Source organism: Suricata suricatta, chromosome 12, assembly GCF_006229205.1.
Source record: "Suricata suricatta isolate VVHF042 chromosome 12, meerkat_22Aug2017_6uvM2_HiC, whole genome shotgun sequence".
Lineage (NCBI taxonomy): Eukaryota > Metazoa > Chordata > Mammalia > Carnivora > Herpestidae > Suricata > Suricata suricatta.
The window spans coordinates 89,326,201-89,345,693 of record NC_043711.1 but is presented as its reverse complement, the minus strand read 5'-3'; the positions used below and the strand labels follow the sequence as shown (position 1 = coordinate 89,345,693).

The 19,493-nt window shown below is 40.4% G+C and overlaps 1 protein-coding gene across 1 annotated transcript in view; it reads left to right on the top strand.

Annotated features, from left to right (window-relative positions):
• Positions 1 to 19,493, top strand: part of PTPRT (protein tyrosine phosphatase receptor type T) — a 770,667-nt gene that overhangs the window by 546,327 nt on the left and 204,847 nt on the right. Inside the window, exon 12 of the mRNA XM_029917352.1 lies at positions 12,762 to 12,798. Coding sequence (XP_029773212.1) covers positions 12,762 to 12,798 — 37 coding nt within the window. The remainder of the gene's footprint in view (positions 1 to 12,761; positions 12,799 to 19,493) is intronic.

Sequence of the window (19,493 nt, the reverse complement as noted above, 5' to 3'; positions counted from 1 at the left end):
CTGGGACATAAAGCAGCCCTCCATAAGTATAAACAAATAGAGATCATACCATGCACACTTTCAGACCACAATGCTATGAAACTTGAAATAAACCACAGGAAAAAATATGGAAAACTTCCAAATATGTGGAAGTTAAAAACCACCCTATTAAAGAATTATTACGTTAACCAGGCAATTAGAGAAGAAATTAAAATATATATGGAAACCAACGAAAACGAAAATACAACAATACAAAATCTCTGGGATTCTGCCAAGGCAGTCCTAAGAGGAAAGTATATTGCAATCCAGGCCAATCTCAACAAACTAGAAAGAGCGCAAACTCAAAAATTAACAGAGAATCTACTGGAACTAGAAAGGAAGCAGCAAGAGCACCCCAAACCCAGCAGAAGAAAAGAAATAATAAAGATCAAGGCAGAAATAAACAATATAGAATCCAAAAGGACAGTCGAGCAGATCAATGAAACCAAGAGTTGGTTCTTTTTATTTTAAAGTATTTTTAAATTTTATTTATTTTGAGAGAGCACGCGCACACACACGCAAGTTGGGGAGGAACAGAGAGAGGGTGAGAGAAAGAATCACAAGCAGGCTCTGCATTGTCAGTCCAGAGCCTGGTGCCAGGGCCTGATTCAGGGCTCAAATTCACAAGCCCTGAGATCATGACCCAAGCCAAGATCAAGAGTTGAGCACTCAACTGACAGAGCCACCCAGGAACCCTGAAGGGTACTAACTCTTTACCTGTCATATATGTTACACTTTTCCCATTTGTTGTCTTCTGATTCTGTTTATCAGTGTTTTTGCCACACCAAAAAAACAGGTGGGGGGTCAAATACATCAACTTTTTTATTGCATCCACACTTGGAGTCAGAGTGAAAATTTTTCTCTTACACCAAGTTTATAAAGGAATTCACACATGTTTGTTTCTACTGCTTGGATAGTTTCATTTCTTTACATTTAAATTTCTGATGTTTGGGTTGTATGGTGTGAAGTATGGGTTTAATTTTGTCTTTTTTCCCAAATGTCTACTTGGTTGTCCTAGCAAAATTTCTTTATAACTCCATTTTTGCCCCAATAATTTGAGGTGCCCCTTTTCTCATATTTTAAATTTTCATATGTTCTTGGGTATTTTTCTGGATTTTGCATTCTGTTCCACTGGCCCGTTTGCCTGTTTATGCACTAGTACCACACTGTTAAAATTACAGCACTAGTATCACACTGTTAAAATTACATAAGTTTTACGTTTTTAATATGTGTTATGGCAAGTTTCCCTGCCTGGACTTTCTCTTTCATGGATTTCCTACTTTGTGCATGTTCAGTTTTTCATGCAAGTCTTAGTATCACTTGTCCAGCTCCATAAAAATCCTATTAGTAATTTTACTGCTATTACCTCTCATTTACACATTAATTAGGGTGAACTGACATCTTTAAGATGTTTTATTGTCCTAGCTGAGAACAGAGCATAGCTTTCTTTTTGTTTGAATCTGTTATTACGTTTTTCAGGGGTGTTGTAAAATTTTCTTTATAAAGGTTTTTCACTTCTTGGTAAGTTTATAATGACGTATTTAAACTTAGTTGTCATTGTAAATGGGATTTGCTGGCATGATATTCTGTGACTGATTATCAGTTGTATATCTGGACACTGTTTATATGTTAATTTTGTATCCTGCTAACCTTTATCATTAATTCTCTAAGGATTTCTAGATATACCATGATGTCATCTACAAACGGAAATATTTTAAAGTTTATTTTCCAATCTGTATGCCCCTAATTGATTTCTTTTATCCAAGTTGTACTGGCTAATACTTCCAGTATTTTGTGAAGCAATAGTGAAGATAGAGAATATTCTACTCTTGATCTTGATGTTAGTGAGAATGGCTTTACTAAATCTCCATTAAGTAGGATGCAGATTTTAGGACTAAAATATATTTTTTTCATTATATTATCGAAGTATTCATCATTTCCTATTTTCTTGAGTGGCTTTTTAAATTAGAAATAAGTGTTAAATGGCATCAAATGTTTTTTTCTACATTAGAGATAATGATACAATTTTCTTCTTTGATCTCTTAATACAGTACATCTATATATATATGTGTATATATATATATATATATATATATATATATATATAATCATATGAGTGGATTTCTTCACATCAAGCCAACTTTCCACTTCTAGAATACATTCTACTTGATCATAGCATTTAACATTTCTCTATGCAAGTGTTGAATTCTGTTCCCTAACATGTTAAGAGTTTTACACATTCAAACAAAATTGATCTATAATTTCCCTTTTCTTCATAAAGAAGTGAGCAAGCCTTCCTTCATGTTCCATGTTGTAAAATAATATGTTAGTACTATCTTGTCTTTAACAGTCTGGTAGCAGTTTTCCTGTGAAAACATCTGGGCACAGCATGCATAGTCCGTGATATCTTTCTCTGTTTCTTCTGTGGAATGTGGTATATGTTCTTATTTCTATTAGGACCCATTTTTTCCTAGGCATTTATCAATTTCACTTAGCTTTTCAAAATTTATTTCCAGACCTCTAAGGAGCAGTCTCATTTTTACAAATTTCTTCTTTTTCAATAGTTATTTCCCCCTTGTCATTTCTTATTTGTATAATGGTGCTTCCTCTCTTTTTTTTACCTTTTTTATTCCTTACTATTTTTCTCTTCCGCAGTCTGCTTTTGCCTTTATCATTCCCTTTTCTATGCTTTTTGGCCCATTTTTTTGTTCCTTTTCTAGAATCTTGTGCTAAAAATTCAGTTGATTTTTTTTCATTCTTTCCCTTTATCACTGCTCTGTTTTCCATAGATTCTGATCTCTAGAATCTTCATTATATTTTAACATTTAAAACATTTTAACATTCACCCAAAAGTAAGTCAAAAGAGAAATTATTTTGGACTTTCCAGGTGGAAGAACCTGTTTGGTTTTTTAATATTCTTAATAATTTCTAATTTTATTACACTGTAATCATAGGATATTGATAAGAACTCTACTTTATGGAACGTGGTGCTTTCTTAATTAGCTAATGCATGCTCAAGTTTTGTGAATGTGTCATAAGCTCATAAGGAGAAGGTTTCTGTTAACAGGCTGTAGGGTTTGATGTACATTCACTGGAGCTGCCTAATTATTTTAGCTTTCCTAGGTCCCTGCCTATCTATTTCCCTACTTGACCTGACTTCTACTGACATAGTCTATTATTCTTGCATCTCTTCTTATTTCCACTTCTTAAAGGTGATTGTTGTGGTTTTGGTGCATAGATATTCATACTTGTTAAATTTCTTATTAATTTTGGGTTTAAAAAGCATCCTTTGTTGTGTTTAATGCTTTTTCAATTTTATTCTAATGTGTCTGGTATCAGGATTGCTATTTCTGCTGGGGTTTTGTATGTAAAATTCCTTTACTGTTGCCTTTCTGAGTCAGTTGTTTTAGGTGTAACCTTTATACATAGCAGATAGTTGGGTCTTGCTTTATGAGGCAATTTGAAATCCTTTTAATTTAATTGTGTGAGTTAAACCCATTCACAAGTATTGACATGACTGAATGTTTGGTCTCAACTCTAGTACTCCTTCTTTATATTCAAATTTAATATGTGTTTTCCCTATTCATTTGTGCTAAAATATATTTTGATATTTAGAAAGGTTTTTACTTTTATTCTAGTACTTACCTTGGTAACTCTTTAATCATCTTTTCATAGCTAACCTTTTCTGTCTGGTTTGTCAGCATTTTCCCCCAGAATTATTAAAGTATAATTAACAAGTAAGAATGGTATCTATTTAAGCTGTGATGTAATGTTTTGATAAACATGTGCATTCTGAAATAATTACCACAATCAAGGTGATTACCATACCCGTCACCTCATATTGTGTGTGGTAAGAAAACTTAAGACCTACTTTCTTAGCAAATTTGAAGTATAAAATACAGTATTTTAGGGGCTCCTGGGTGGCTCAGTCAGTTAAGCGGCGGACTTCGGCTGAGGTCATGATCTCACAGCTCTTGAGTTTGAGCCCCATGTCAGGCTCTGTAATGACAGCTCAGAGCCTGGAGCCTGCTTCCAATTCTGTGTCTCCCTCTCTCTCTCTCTGCCCTTCTTCCACTTGCAATCTCTCTCTCTCTCTCTGTCTCTCTCTCTCTCTCTCAAAAATAAATAAAAAACATTTAAAAAACTTTTTTAAAGATATACTACTTTACAGATCTGCAGATTTTATGAATCCTGCATAACTCTTGGACCAACATCTCCCCCTGTCCCCTGCTCTCCAGTCCCTCAAAACCACCATGCCCCTTCTGCTTTTATGATTTCAACTTTTTCAGATCCCATTATGTAAGTGAGATCATACGTATTTGTCTTTGTGTGTCTTATTTCATTTTGCCTAATATCCTCCAGATTTATCCACGTTGTTGTAAATGGCAGGATGTCTTTCTTTTTAAGGCTCAGTAATAGCTCATAATTCTGTATATGCCACATTTTTCTTTTCCCTGCTCCAAGCATCCGTCAAACTATTTAGCCATGCTGATCCTCTCAGTGTTCTAGTTGTGACACCAAAAAATGGTCCTCTTGGGCAGCATCTTGCCTCTCTGGGGAAGCCAGGTGTTCACTGTGCTCTCACGTTCCCCCAGGAGAGAAGTTGTGGGCTGAGAGGTCTCTCTTGGCCCTGGGCTGTGCCACTTTGGGGGACAGTTGACACGAGTAAAGTGAAATTGCTCTTCTTAACCCTCTTCAATGCATTTACTTTCAGCCTTTTTGCTCCAGTGGGGTACTACGACCTCTCTGCTGGACTTCTGAGCTCCCTCCACGGGTGAATGGAGAAAACTGTATTTCTATTGGAAGATAAGTGCTGGAAACTCTCAGTCTGCCATCTTGCAGACATCACTAGCTTGTCAGTTTTTGGTGGTATCCATTTACTTTCACCTAGTGCACTATGAACAACCAGTGAATTTATCCAACTCTCCTGTTTCCCTATTTATTCTCTTTCTCACTTTTTCTTGCATTACTCTTACATTGTCAGAAGATAGAATATTTCTGTATTCTGCTCTCAATTATGTCCTTACCTTGTATGTCTTATATTTACAATAATATATTAAATGTTTGCCATTAGTCCTTTTGCTGATATTTTCTCCATCCACTCTTTGTTGAATGAGATTTATCCTCAGATATATTCCTCAGGAAAGAGTCATGAGTGTGGTATTCATTGAATTATTGAATGTTGAAATAGGATCTTGGTAGTCACTGTCTTGGCCACCATCATCTCTTGGCTAGACTACACCACACTCTTCCTACTGACTAGTTTCTCTTGTACCATAAGTCTATTCTGTATATAAGTCTCTATACTTGTTTTATTATTTTATTTTTTTAAGTTTATTTATTTGTTTTGAGAGAGAGAAAGAGAAAAAGAGTGGAGGTAGGCTGAGAGGTGGGGAGAAAAAGAATCTCAAGCTGGCTCCTTGTTTTCAGCACCAAGCCCAATGTGGGGCTTGATCTCAGGAACTGTGAGATTGTGGCCTAAACCAAAATCAAGAGTCAGAAGCGTAACCAGTTGAGCCACCCAAGCACTCCAACATTCTCTGCATTTTAAAAACTGTAAATCTGAAAACTTTATTTTTTCTGCAAATAAATCTTTGATGGCTTCCAATTGTTCTTAAATTATAGACCAAAACTCTACAGTCTGAAAGGGTCTGCCAGGTTTCTCTCTCTGCCTTCACCTCATCATTCTCCAAGTCCTTCTTTATACTGTAACCATTCCAGACTTGTTTATATCTTCAACTACACCATGCACTTTCTCACGTCCGAGTCTTTGTACATCTGTTCCTGGATCCAGGACACATTTTTTTTGATACTTCATATATCTAACTCCAACTTATCTCCCAAGTCACAAGTTAAATGGTCTTTTCTCAAGGCAGTGTATCATTTTCCTTCCCAACCACACTTCATGTCTTCTTCTTACACATACTTAGCACTTAATACTACTTCCTTGCAGTGTTTATTGCACTTGTAACCAGATACTTCTTTGTGAGAATAGGTATCTAATGTTAGTCACACATATTGGAAAATGATGTGTACATGCTCCATGAAGACATGGACTACGTCTGTTTTGCTCATCCTGTAGCACTAGTACCCAGCACAATGCCTGGTATATGGTGATCATTCATTAATCATCAATATAATTAATAGTGATCACTGTTGATTGGCTGACCAAATGAATAAATAAATAAAGGATTAAGTGGGCTATTGGGGCCCTAGCCAAGTCTTAGAGAGGCTTGGGAGCCAAAGCAATTGGGCAAACTAGACTATGGTATCAGGGCTAATTCCCATTGTATTTACTAGGGTATCTCAGTCTTAGAGAAAACAAAGGCATGTGTTAGGATAAGTAGGAAAATTATGTGAAAACTGGGGTCAGATCAAATCCTCATTTTATAGGGCAGTCTAATGGGAGTAGAGTAAGAAATGTAGGTACTACGCAGGTACCTAGGGCTTCTTGGTCAGGGTAGCAGCACAACTTAACCTGTCTAACTGGATAATACTAAGTCTACTGAAATACGTGATGCCTTGGACACTATGCTGTAAGCCTCTGAATTGGAAACACATCCTATAATTTCAGCAGATGGTTGAAGAATGAGTGTATAGTGTATAGATGAGTCAGACTTGATCTAGTCTTGAAATGGAGGCTATGAGTAGGTAAGTAGGTGCAGACCATGAGGCATTCTGAGAAATAAGGTAGGTGATAGCTTTTTGGGTGTGTTGTTGGTTTTGGGGTTTTTAGTAAGCTATGTGTGGCAGAGTGTGGTTTCATGATATGGAGTGGTGTCAAGAAAACAGAGTGCTGAAATAACAGGAGTACAGCCAGTAGCTGAAACCAGATTCAGCATTTTGAGAACTTGAAGAAATTTTAGAATACCCTGCCCACTCGACTGAATTGGCCTTTTCCAACCCTTTCTCTGTTACTTGGTTGATGGGGAAATTGAGAGCAGCAGTGACTTGCTTTATATTGCCCAGCACTGGCAGAGTTTGAGTAAAAGCAGGTCTCAACAGAATCACAACAGTTAGGATATTATATTCTACTCCAAGGTGATATATACCTGTGTCCAGATTTGTAAGTCTGGAGTGGGGGGTGGGATGTGAGTGAAGTTAAAATGATAGGGAAAGGAGATTATATTGTACTGTCCCAGAATACATTGACACATCTAGAAGTAGGATATAATTAATGGAGATAGAACAGAAAATATACCAAATGTTTCTCCTTTTCCCAAAGCTTTATATAATCTTGGCACAAAGAAAGTACTCATTTCCTGTTTACTGAACGGACTGGGGACTTTGGGTATGTGCACACTGGCCAGACTTCCCATATGTTGGGATGCAGAATGTCTAGCATATTCCCGACTTGCTTGCTAACAGTTCAATCACACAGAAGGGCAAGAGAGTGACTTAGGACTTTGTTATTTTGTATCTAATTCTAACCAACAAAGACAAATTCGTTATGGAATTAAAGGTGTCGGGAACTTGGGAGAAAGCAGCCATGTCAACATCCTGTTTGTAAGAGCCAGGGAGAGTCAAATATAATGAGCCATGCCCTCCAGATTATAGAAATCAGCTTTTAATAGATGTGGGAGGGAGGAGGTGTTGTCGGAAATGGCTCACTTTCACACATGCAACTGTGGAAGGGAAGATGATTCTCAGAAAGTTGTCACAAATGACCCATTGAAGGAAAGAAAGCAGTAGAATAAACCATTGAAGCTACCCAGATTCCCTTTAATATGACACATTTTAAAGAGAACATTCCCACTGAAGGCAGGTTAGGGTTCACTACTTGAGGGATGAAGTGACTCAGAGGGAGCATGACGAGCTGGTAATATTTGGTGTTTTCATCTGGGGTGCTGGCCTTAGGTATATGTTTACTTTGTGGAAAACTTGGCCAACTTGCAGTGCCTGGGTGGCTCATTCAGTTAAACGTCTGACTCTTGGTTTTGGCTCAGGCCATGATCTCATACTTCATGAGTTTCAGCCCTGCTGGGCTCCACACTGACAACAAGAAGCCTACCTGGGATTCTCTCTCTCCCTCTCTCTGCCCCTCCTATACTTACACGTGTGCATGCACATGCGGATGCTTACACACACACATCCTCTCTCTCTCAAAATAAAACTTTAAAAATAAAATATTGTCTTTCTCCCTCTGCCTCTCTCTTATGTGTGTGCATGCTCTCTCTCTCTCTGTCTCTCTCTGTCTCTCTCAAATAAAAACTTAAAGAAAGAAAACTTAGAAAATTGTAATTTAGGTTAGTATACTTGTCTGTATGTATGTTGTACTTCAAATGAACCAAGTAATGTTTCTAAAGATTTAGTATATTTCCTTCACAAATTATTTTTAAATGCTTACCTTTGCATGTTAGTTGTAGTAAAGATTGTATTTTGTTCATTTAATATTTCCTTACATGTACTATTCCATATTACATGACACTCACAGTCATTTCTGGTTAGCTGCATAATATTCCACTGTGTGGATAGATCACAACTTTCTTTACCATGCCTGTAGGGTTAAACCAGTATGTGGTGCTTCAGTTTCACGTCTATAGAGAACAGTAGAACCAATATCATAGAATATAAACCTTATTTATTTCAGGTTATTCTCTGAGAATAGATTCTTACATGTGAGAAGATTAGATTGACTCTTTGAAGTTTGGATCCGTATTTACAAATTACCCCCAGCAGTGAAACCTCATCAAACTCTTGCCCAATGCTGTATGCAATAATCTTGCATAATTGGCAAGTTTCCTGATATAGCACTTGTAAAATGTCTTCTCGTCATATTGATATAAAGTCGGAGACCCTTCTGGCCGTTCCTCATCTCTTGGTGTCGCTCCCACCCTGCAGGGTCTGGGTGATGGTCAACATGGTGATGCATGTTCAGACTGCTTTCAGGCCTCAGGAGCTCATGCTTTCTGGAACCATCTCAGGCATCAGCTCACAGATCCTTTAAACCAGAGAGCAGAAATGGAAGCCAACAGCAGTTGAACATCTGCTCTTTCTCCAAACATGAAAACAAAAAATTTGTTGGCTCACTTTTATTATCATTTTCAAGTTTTAGCCCATTTGTTACTGAAGCTTCTTTGGCATCACATTTAAAAAGTTCTACTTTCTTTTTTTCTTTTTTTTTTTTTTTTTTGCGTAATTTTTCCTTCTTTCTTCTGGATGTACTTTTTAAATTTTTTTTCTTGAAATATAGCATTCTTCAAGTATCACATGAACCCCTCAAATGAATACTTCATATATTTGGATCAGTTCTGCATTTTCCAGTTTTTTTAATAAAGCAATTGTTTATTTTGAAAAAGAGCACTTTTCAGCATTAAAAGAAAGTAAAAGAAACACTTGATCCAAAGAACAAGTCATGTCAACCCAACCTTCTTTCTTTGAGAGAGTTCTTAGGATGATAGATTCTGGGAATGTAGTAGATAGAGCAGGAGTGTCTGAAGTAAGTTTGACCCTATTCTCAAGCTGTTTTTGTGGAAAAACACAGCAGTAGGATCCGAGTGCATAAACAATCAAGAAAGATGAGTAGTTAGATAACCACCACAAATTCTGATGAGTAATAAATGCCAACCTGGAAGATGAGTTCTGCTACATGTCACAGAGCTCTATCAGTGCCATTTTCCAGGTTTTCACTTATATTAATCTGGATAAAGCTATAGAAATAATATTTTCAAAAATTTGCATATGGTGAAGCATATAAGAATAAGTGATAGCAATCAGATCAAAGAAGATGGAAGTCATTAGTGGAAGTCAGTATATGACTTTGTACATGGATTCCAGAAATACAACCACATTTGTGTATGTAGAAGCAGCACTTTTTTTTTTTTTTTTTTTGTGGAGGTGGAGGGAAGGTTAATGGCACAATCAGCATGATGAATGAAAAACTGGGATGTTGACTATAGTTAACAGAAGCCCAGTATCACTAAGAAAAATAGAAAATAGTGATAATCTAGGTAATCATATATTGACAAGACCACGTGTAGACTGCTGCTTCATATTCTAGTCCCTTCTCATTAGGAGGGACAAACTGGAGGATGTCCTAGGATAAGTACCAATATTGGTTCAAATGACTTTAACTCTTATTGGAATTGTTGAAGAAGAAGAGTGTTAAAGGACGTGAGAACCATCTTTCAGTATCCAGACATCTCTTCTACAAAAGCAAGGGCAGACTTTCTGTGGTCTGAGGAACAGAATCAAGACTACTGGGGAGTCATACTTGAGTTTAATCAAAGTGGCAGTTTCTAGCATTCAGAGGTATACTTAGAGAAAATAGACTCTGCTGTAGACATTACTATTTCTTCCCTCACTTAAGTTAGGTATGGTCATATGACTGGTTCTAATCAATGAAACTTGAGTCAAGTAAGAGTAGTTTCTGATACAAAGCATTTAATTGCCAGTGCCCAACTCCAGCATTCTCTTCTCCCACCTCAGTGAACAGTGAAGCCTGGAGTTAAAATGGAGGTACAGGCCTTGGTCTCTGAGTGACTACAATAGTGATAGTATCCCCCAAACACCACTGTTACCCCATCTCAGACCCAGTCACGCACCTACGTTGGACATGTTGGCTTGAGTGGGAAATACACCTTTACTGTTTTCACCTCTACAATTCATGGGTTTTATATTTCTGCATAACCCTGATGCAATATTGTGATCTCTTGTAAGAAATATATTTTTGATCTTTCAGATGATCAAAATATATTTCTCATACATATTTGAGCTTTCTCCATGGCTTCTGGCTCACAGCTTCCCAATCCTTAGGAATTTCCTAAGTGTCAGTGGCATAAAGGTGTCTTTTATTATGTTAATGAAAGTGACTTTTGGACCCCACCCAAGGAGGATGCTGGTTTCAAGGAGGATCAACTTCTGATTAGAGTGTTGGAACCCATCCCCAGCCTACTGGACCTCTGGGGAGAGTGGAGTGGCTGGAGGTTGAATCAGCCAATGGCCAGTGACTTAGTCAATAATGACCATGCTGTGAAGCTTTCTAAGAAAATCCAGAAGGACTGGGTTCAGAGAGCTTCTGGGTAGGTGACAACATGGATATTGGGGAGAGTAGCACTTCTGGAGAAGGCATGGAGGTCCTATGCCCCTCCCCACATACCTCGCTGTATGCATCTCTTCCATCTGACTGTTCCAGGGTTATGTCCTTTTACAATAAACTGGTCATTTAGTAACAGGTTTCTCTGAGTTCTTTGAGCTGCTCTAGCAAGTTAATCGAACCTCAGGAAGAGGTCACTGGAATCTCCAAAATGTAGCTGGTAAATCAGAAGCCCAGGTAACAGCCTGGGGCTTGAAACTGGCATTACTTGAAGTGGAGGATAGGGAGCAGTCTTATGGAACTGGACCCTTGACCTATAGAAGATGATGCCATATCCAGGTAGATAGTATCAGAATTGACTTGAATTCTCAGACATCTTGCTGGTATCTGAGGATTGCTTGATGTTCTGGAAAGGGAAGAACCACCCTCCCAAAACAGAATTGGGTCCAGGAACCATCAAAGACCTAACACAAGCACTTTCAGGATGTAGTAATTTCTTATAAGTGAGCATTAGCAGGACCCACATTTGATTCTGGAGACCACACACTTGCATTCTTTTTTGTCTTTTATTTTCTTTGCTACATTATATTCAGACTGTTGCTGGGGGTATTACTTAGTCAACTGGAATTTTCAGCTGATTCTAGGGTCTCCTTGGAGATGATCCCCATAAAGCAGGCTAAAATAATAATCTTCCTAAGCACATTTTTCTGTAACTGAACTGCAGGTCCAGGAACATCACAAGTTTATGGGTCTTGTCCACTTGAGGAACAGCCAACAATAACTAGACAGTTTACCCAGCAAAGATTTGATTACCATACAAATAAACACACATGCAAGATTATCCATGAAAACCCTGAGGCTCACCAAAGATCTCAGGGCCAATGTAGCTTTTTGAACATGAACTTTGCAGTTTGATTCTTACACATTCATGTTGACTGGGATCTTGTCAAGTACCTGTTTAGTCTGTGCAGATGGATGCATTATTTACTTATCAGCATAGTTTCCCAAGGATGCTGTTGGTGCCATTTACTAACACATGCCATAGTATACCCATCTAGTGTCATTGTTAAAGGTGTTCTGTGCATGTGTTGTAGGATTTGATATTTATAAGTGGTTCTGTCTGGGAAGAAGCTTATTAGGTGATGGAAGCCAGTAAGTGAAAGGAACAAAGTATGTACCTAGCCTGAAAAGAAATGAAGAAATGGAATTAAAAGGAGAAACCTAATGGAAGAACAGGGGGAGGGGAAGAGGGGAAGAGAGTTGGGGAGAGAGAGGGATGCAAGACTTGAGGGACTGTTGAATACTGAAAACGAACTGAGGGTTGAGGGGGAAGGGGGAGGAGGGGAAAAGAGGTGGTGATGATGGAGGAGGGCACTTGTGGGGAAGAGCACTGGGTGTTGTATGGAGACCAATTTGACAATAAACTATTAAAAAAAAAAAAGGTGATTCCAGAGATGCGTGGCTCACTCAGTTGGTAGAGCAAGTGATTCTTGACCTGTGGGTTATAGGTTCAAGCCCTGCATTAGAGTAGAGATTACTTAAAATCTTAAAAAAAATAAAAAATAAAAAAAGGTGATTCCAATGGGGGAAGAAATGGAAAAGAAACATTTTAAATTATAATTTAAAATACATATATGTGCATATATATGCATATATAACAAAAAACCCCACAACTAATTAACTGGAACCTCACTTTTGTTGTTCACAGGAGACCAAAATCAACTGTGTTCGCCTGGCCACAAAAGGTATGTCAGCATGTCCTTGTCTGTCTTCACCCATTTCAGTATTCCTCCTTCTAGCCACACCCGGAAAGTTTAGGCAACAAATACTAAAAAGAAAGAATTGTTATTTTCGTTGGAGTCATTTGCATCTAGGTATTAATATATACCTAAATGCTATATACTTTAAATGCTATATACTTCAGGTATGTATTAATAAATACCTACACTATGTATTAATAACACTGTTCCTACAACATAGTAAGAACTCAAAACATACTTGTTGAATCAATGGATGGAGGGATGGATGGATGGGGATGGATAGATGGATGGACAGATAGACGGACTGACAGACAGATGAATGGACTGGTACATTAATCAGTAGAGTGATGAATTTAAATTCACTCAAATATTCTTCTGCTATATTTTCATTGTATTTGGGTTTGTGCTTATGTGGGCATTTTTTGAACACATCTCTTAGACCTATTTTCTAAGTTCTATATTTTTCTTTCAATTGCGTTTGGCTTTCACAAATGAGGTGATAGTGTCGGCGCCTTTAATAATGAGAAAACAAACAGTACATTGTTATGTAGTTGGCATTTTCAATACTTATCCCCAAAACTAAGGCAGCATTGTTCAGGCTCATCACTTTTTGTTTTCCTAATTATAATTGAATTGCCTGGCCCTTTCAATTGGTACATGTTTCTGTTTATTGCTCTTTAAAAAAAAATCAATGAATGGTTTGTTATCATTTAACCTATTACAAGGTTGAATGGTTAGAAATCAGGTTTATCTTTTTGTTACAGAATGGATATTTTAACAGCTATTCTCCCCATATAAACACGTGAAAAGTGGACCATTCTGTTGTTCCCTGCATTTATTGACAGCGTATATAGTTACATAGGAATCCTTCCCCAGAGATGACAATTATAAATATAATTAGACATATAATCATAGGTATAAACCATAGACAAAGACAATGACCCAAGTGTGTATGTACATATATGAAGATATACATGCATGCACAGTTGTACAGAGGAAAATGCATACATATGCGGGAAGTGGTAGAGATGAGGGAGGAGGAGAGGAGAAGAAGGAAAATATCTATGGTTATTTCACAAAATATGCACCAAGACCTATCACTCGTGTCTTTCATAACTTTGAAGAAAACCAGCTCAATATGTAGGCTGAAAAGGGAAGGTGATACAGGAGGAAGGAGAAGACAGAAGCACCAAGGACTCACCGTGATAAGAACACCCTCTGATTTCACATAAGTCATGAGAGGCCGGCGTGTCCCTAACTTCTTCTCTCTGAGGAACTCAGGCTACTGGACAGACAGAGATTAACTACTTTGTGAGGCAAGGAGAATTGATGGCCTGCAAACAAAAGTGACACAAATCACAGGCCTTAGCAGCCTTTCCCACTGAGGAAAACAGATAATCCGGGAGGAAGAGCATCATCAATTGGAAAGCATTAGAGCTCCAGACTCAAGCAGGGCAGCTGAGTGTCTGCTGCGTCCCGCTTAAAGGGGCAGCCAGGGGAAGGAAGGAAACATACAGGGAGACCTCCTTCACCCACCATGGTTCCCCTCCAGCTTTTGGCCTCTAGACAAGGGAGGGGTTGGTGTGGTTGTTCTGCCCTCCATGGCGGGGGTGGGGTGCTGGTATTCTAAGGATACCTTCTGGGACACAAGCTCCCCTAAAGGGAACGTTGTTGGATCCTATTTTCTAAACTGAGAATTGGGTTGGATGGGCAAGAGACATATATGGGGACTTTGCAAGAGGATAATTAAAACTACTTCTGGGGCAAGTTCAGGATCTACTGTCCTCATAGTCCTAAAGACGCAGCGCACTGCATTTCTCCAGAGCTGCATCACGGACCTGCAGTAGGATTGCAGTGGTTTTGAAAGAACAAGAGAGGAAAACTTGTACCTCTTCTACGCAGTAAGGATTTCTCCTCCTGTCTGACTTGTAGGATACAGTCTTCCTTGGTGGGGGTGTGCACATGCAAAGTGTGGGTGTGCGGAGGGACGGGAGCAAGTGAATGAATGTGGATTCCCAGACGGCCGAACCCTGGCAGGGCAGGAAAGAGGTAGATTCCCAGCACGGACACCCTCACTTTCCAGGTCTCTGAGGACCAGCACTTCAGTCTAGAGAGGCAGAGCTCTAGGAGCACCTGGAATAGGACAGAGAGTGGGGCAGTGAAGAATGCCAGTCTCCCGAGTCCCAGGGAGTTACCCTTCTCAGCACGACTTCAGATAAGAGGATGCTTGGTGAGATAAAGCCGAGAAAAGACAAAGGAAAGGAGACCTGTGTTTGGTTGGTGTCTACTATGTGCTTCACATTAGCCTTGGAGCATCTGGGATTGGTTAAAGGGAGACCCTCTCTAATTCCATGCCCTCTTCATGAGGACCCTATAGCAAGGACCTAAGGCCAGGAGTCAATATTCAGCCCATCTCTTTCCTGAATCAAATTTCCCCATTGTGTGGGTTTGCTAAAAATACTATTCCTTTTAATAGAGAAAAATAAGATAGTGGGAATCGCGCAGGCATTGGCAGTATCTAAAGTGCCAGTGACATATTGCTCCCTCCAAGCACTTGGCACCTTTCTGTCATCATGGCACTTTTTTCATGGGGCTACCAGATCACATGGGCAAACTCAAGGCCACTGTTCTGTTTTGTCCCTGGCTCTGGTGACTCCTGATGGTGTCTGTGCCCACCTGTGTGAGTCCTGCAGAACAGAACAGAAGGGTTCCCAGGGAGAATGTAACATTCCCCAGCACTCAGGCAGGGTCTTTCTGACCTGACCCCAAGCCCAGTGCCTCTTCTGTTAGATTGCACACCTGGCTCCAGCATGGGGCTCTAACCCTTGTATTTCTGCAGCGTTCCTATAAGTCTCCTGAACTCTAATGCAGTGCTGCCCATTTTGGAAGGATGCAGACCAAGGGACTAGAATAGTTTTCTGAGGCTGCGGTACCAAAGTACCAGCAGCTGAGCGGCTTAAATAACAAAATTTCTTGTCTCACATTCTGGAGACTGTAAGTCTGAGGTCAAAGTGTCAGCAGGGTTGGCTCCTTTGAGAACTGAGGAGAGGATCTGATCTCCGCCTCTCCCCTAACTGCCAGCAATCTTCATTTTTCCTTGGTTTGCATCTCTACATAATGTTCTCCCTGTGGGCATCTCATGTCCAAGTTTCCCCTATTTTATAGGGACACTGGGTACTGTTAGATTAGGAGCCCACCCTACTTCAGGTTGACCTCATCATAAATTAACTAATTACATGTACAAAGACCCTATTGCCAAATAAGGACACATTCTGAGGCACCTGGGGGAGGGGGATATCAACATATCAATTGGGGGATGGATGCATAGTTCAACCCATAACAGGACCCATGCATTTAGAGGCTGTGTCTTTGTGGCTTCCATTGGAGCCTTTGATTGTTCATTTTTCACAGTTTAATTCCAGTGGCTTTTAAGGGTATGTAAGGAGCAGGAACCAGTCCTGTCAGAGGAGGGCCCTGGCAGTGGACTGAGGTCTAGATTTGGCTTCTGTTCCCTTGGGAAGCTGAGTGAGGCTGCTTCGGGCAGAGGAATTGCAGGTTGTGTGGTGGGAGCCCTTGGCGGAGGGTAAATACAGTGGGCCGTGTGCACCCACCTGATGGCTGGGTCTGTGACAGCAAGACCCTTCTCAGACCCCACATGATGGCTCATCAGCAGCTCCTGATCTAGTCATATTTCTGGTCCCTGAGCAGGGCCTGCTCTCTAGGGCAGGCACCAGCACTGGACTGGGAAGATCTCTGATGAAGAGCTCCTTGGTCTTAATTCCTAACTTCCCCATTACATTTCTCCATGACAGAAGTTCCTGGCACATCCCTGGCACTCAAAAACTGCCCACTGAAATTGTTGTTCCCAAGATTTCTTTATCGCCCCCAGAAACCAGAGACCGCCAGGGAGGCCAAAGCACGCATGCAAAAGCAAAGGGCTTTATTGCGAATTTAGGCTCGCCGGGGCCTGAACTCGGGCTCACAGAGTTTACAGGCGTGGTGGATCCGTGCTGAGAGCGAGCGAGCCCCGAACAAAGGCGGGGTAGGACTTTTATGAGTTTGGGAAGGGGGAGTTACAGGAGATTGTGACACAGGTACAGAGACCCAATCATAATGGTACAACAGTATTGGCAGCAGCTCTAACCATACACACTGTTCAGAGCATTCGTCACTTTTGGCGGGACCCAATTACAACATTTAGGGTATCTTTGAAATTAACCAATTACAGAGCGAGTTCAGGGTCTTGTTTGGTGACTATGGGGTTAACTTTAACACTAGGTAACAGGGGCTTATCTAAAGTTCCCATCTGCAGGCCTTACCCTTGGGAATGTGGGGTGAGGTAGCTGGGCTTTCCTGATTGGATACCCCCGGGCAATGTATGACTGCCAAATGGCCAAATAGTTCCGAAGAGACTGACCTTAGACCTTTTAGCTTAGAGGGGGAAACAAAGGCAGTCATGGCGTCTGTTAGGTTCAGACTCGTGTTCTTATAAAATGAGTAAATGCACTTGAAGCCAGCATCTCACTGCAGCAAGAGTCAGAGACCTTCAGAGTCTCCCTTGATCTTCCTAAAACTCCAAGCCACCATATTTCAAGCTATCCCCATCTACCCATTCACAGAACATTATTTTTAATATACCTACTGCCAGTGGTTTCATGATAAACCTGTTCTTTGTAGTAAAGGAAAAGCCCTCATTTGCAGTCTTCGTTGGTCTCCAAAATGTAAATATCCCCACCATGTCCAATATCAAGTTACCAATGATTTAACAACTGACTTGCAAAAAAGCCCAGAATGTTTAACACACAGCTCTAGCAAGCTGATACAAGCCGGCTCCAGCACACCAAGGCCTCCACCCCCCAGCTTGTTAGAGGATCAGATGATATGATAACATAGAAGTGTTGTATTTACTGCAAGGTGTTTTGGAAAAAAATATTGTCAGTTAGTGTTATTTCCTCTGTGTGGTATGCTCAGTCAGCGTCTGTGAGTGAGCTGGGTGCCTTGAGAGGAACTAGGTAGGGTTTAGTGGTGAGCCGGCAGGCACGGCTCCTGTCCTCAAGGAGTTCACCGTCTGGTGTGGAAACAGACTGCGCATGAGTGATTTTAACAAATAGTGGAGTTGTGATTATGATCAATGCTTCCAAATAGAAGTGAAATGTACTGAATGGGGACTAAAGTACCATGGGTGCCAAAGACCAGGCAGTAATGGCCATGCATGTTCCTGGGCCATCATCTGGGACTCTGCTTCTCTGGAACCACAACCCTTCCATTACCTCCGTCACCACCTCTTCTCACCTACCACTGGGGATTGCACTGTACCCAACCATGGGTTCGGGTTCGGAAGGCCAGCTGAGTCTGAACCTCAGACTGTGAGAGGAGCCACACCCTTGGCCCAAAGCCCTTGTGAAGTGCCAAGAAACCTGTATTTAGAGGATTTACTGGGTAGGGATTTGCATATCACCAGGGGGCAATATTCATTTATCACCAGAGCAGAACCACAAATTGAAGGCACAGCTAAGGGACTGTTGGGTGGAGTTTGATATTTGCTAGTAGAAGGGATAATTCTAGCATCAGAATGGGCTCCCTTCGGAAAGCCTTGAAAACAGTCTTTGTCATTAATGGAAGGGTCTTTCTTATTGCCATTGACCCAGATTCACATTCTTTTTTATCTTGTTGCTCAGCCAGGGGTTGCCTATTATTAACTTTGGTTAGAGATTTAGAGGAATTAGAATGTGAGTTCAGCCATAGTAGGAAAGTGGAGTTTATCAATGAGTAGATAAAGGCAAATGGGAGCTGTCTTAAGACAGATTCCCTAGAAGCAGAGCCTGAAGCAGGGATTTGGGTTCATATCCTGGGAAGAAATCTGTATAGGTAAAGAGAAAATGTTAAGAATCTGTTAAATAAATGTAAGCCTAGGCTAGGTTCAGGTGGAGTATAAATTTCTCCAAAGTTTGTCTGCCTTGAAGCAAGAAGACCAGGATTTCTGCCTCTCCCCCTCTAACAATTAGTCCTTGGTTCTTCCCCCTTTCCTTACCCTTCTCCATCCCCTCCTTCTCTCAGGTGGCTCCTGGGGTTATGGCATCCTGGAGCTTTGGCACAAGTCTCTGGAGAAAGTCACAGGTGTGAGCCCTTAGTCTCAACACCCAAGCAGCGGGGGTTATGGCACACCACCCTGGAAAGGGGGTCTGGGGGTGGCACCAATGGCCTCCACCACACTGCTCTTGTTATACAGAGGATGTGCTTCATCACCGGGTTGAGGGATAAGAAAAAGCTCACGGAATGGCCTCAAATTCAAGGGCTAAAAGAAAATCTTAAAAGCCTTTTGCTTGGCACACTCTACTCTGGGAATTTGTTCAGAGCTATAGAGAGAAAACTTCAGCTAATGGGCAAATAAGCATTAAATTTTTGGTTTAGAAACAGAATTATTGTGCATTCTTTGAAGGGAGGGAAGTACAAAGATAACAATGAGGTTTCATTTGTGTGGTTAAAACAGGAATGGTGAGATAGAGCAAGTAAGCAGGAGGTACAAATAGATCCATCAAGGGATGTTTACCTCATACTTGGAAGATGAGGGATGGGCTCAGTGTCAGAACCAGGTTGAAGATGGAAGCTGAGCATGCTCAGAGATGACCCTTGAGAAGATAGAGCATGTAGAGATTTGCGGTGGGAGACTGAGACTTCCA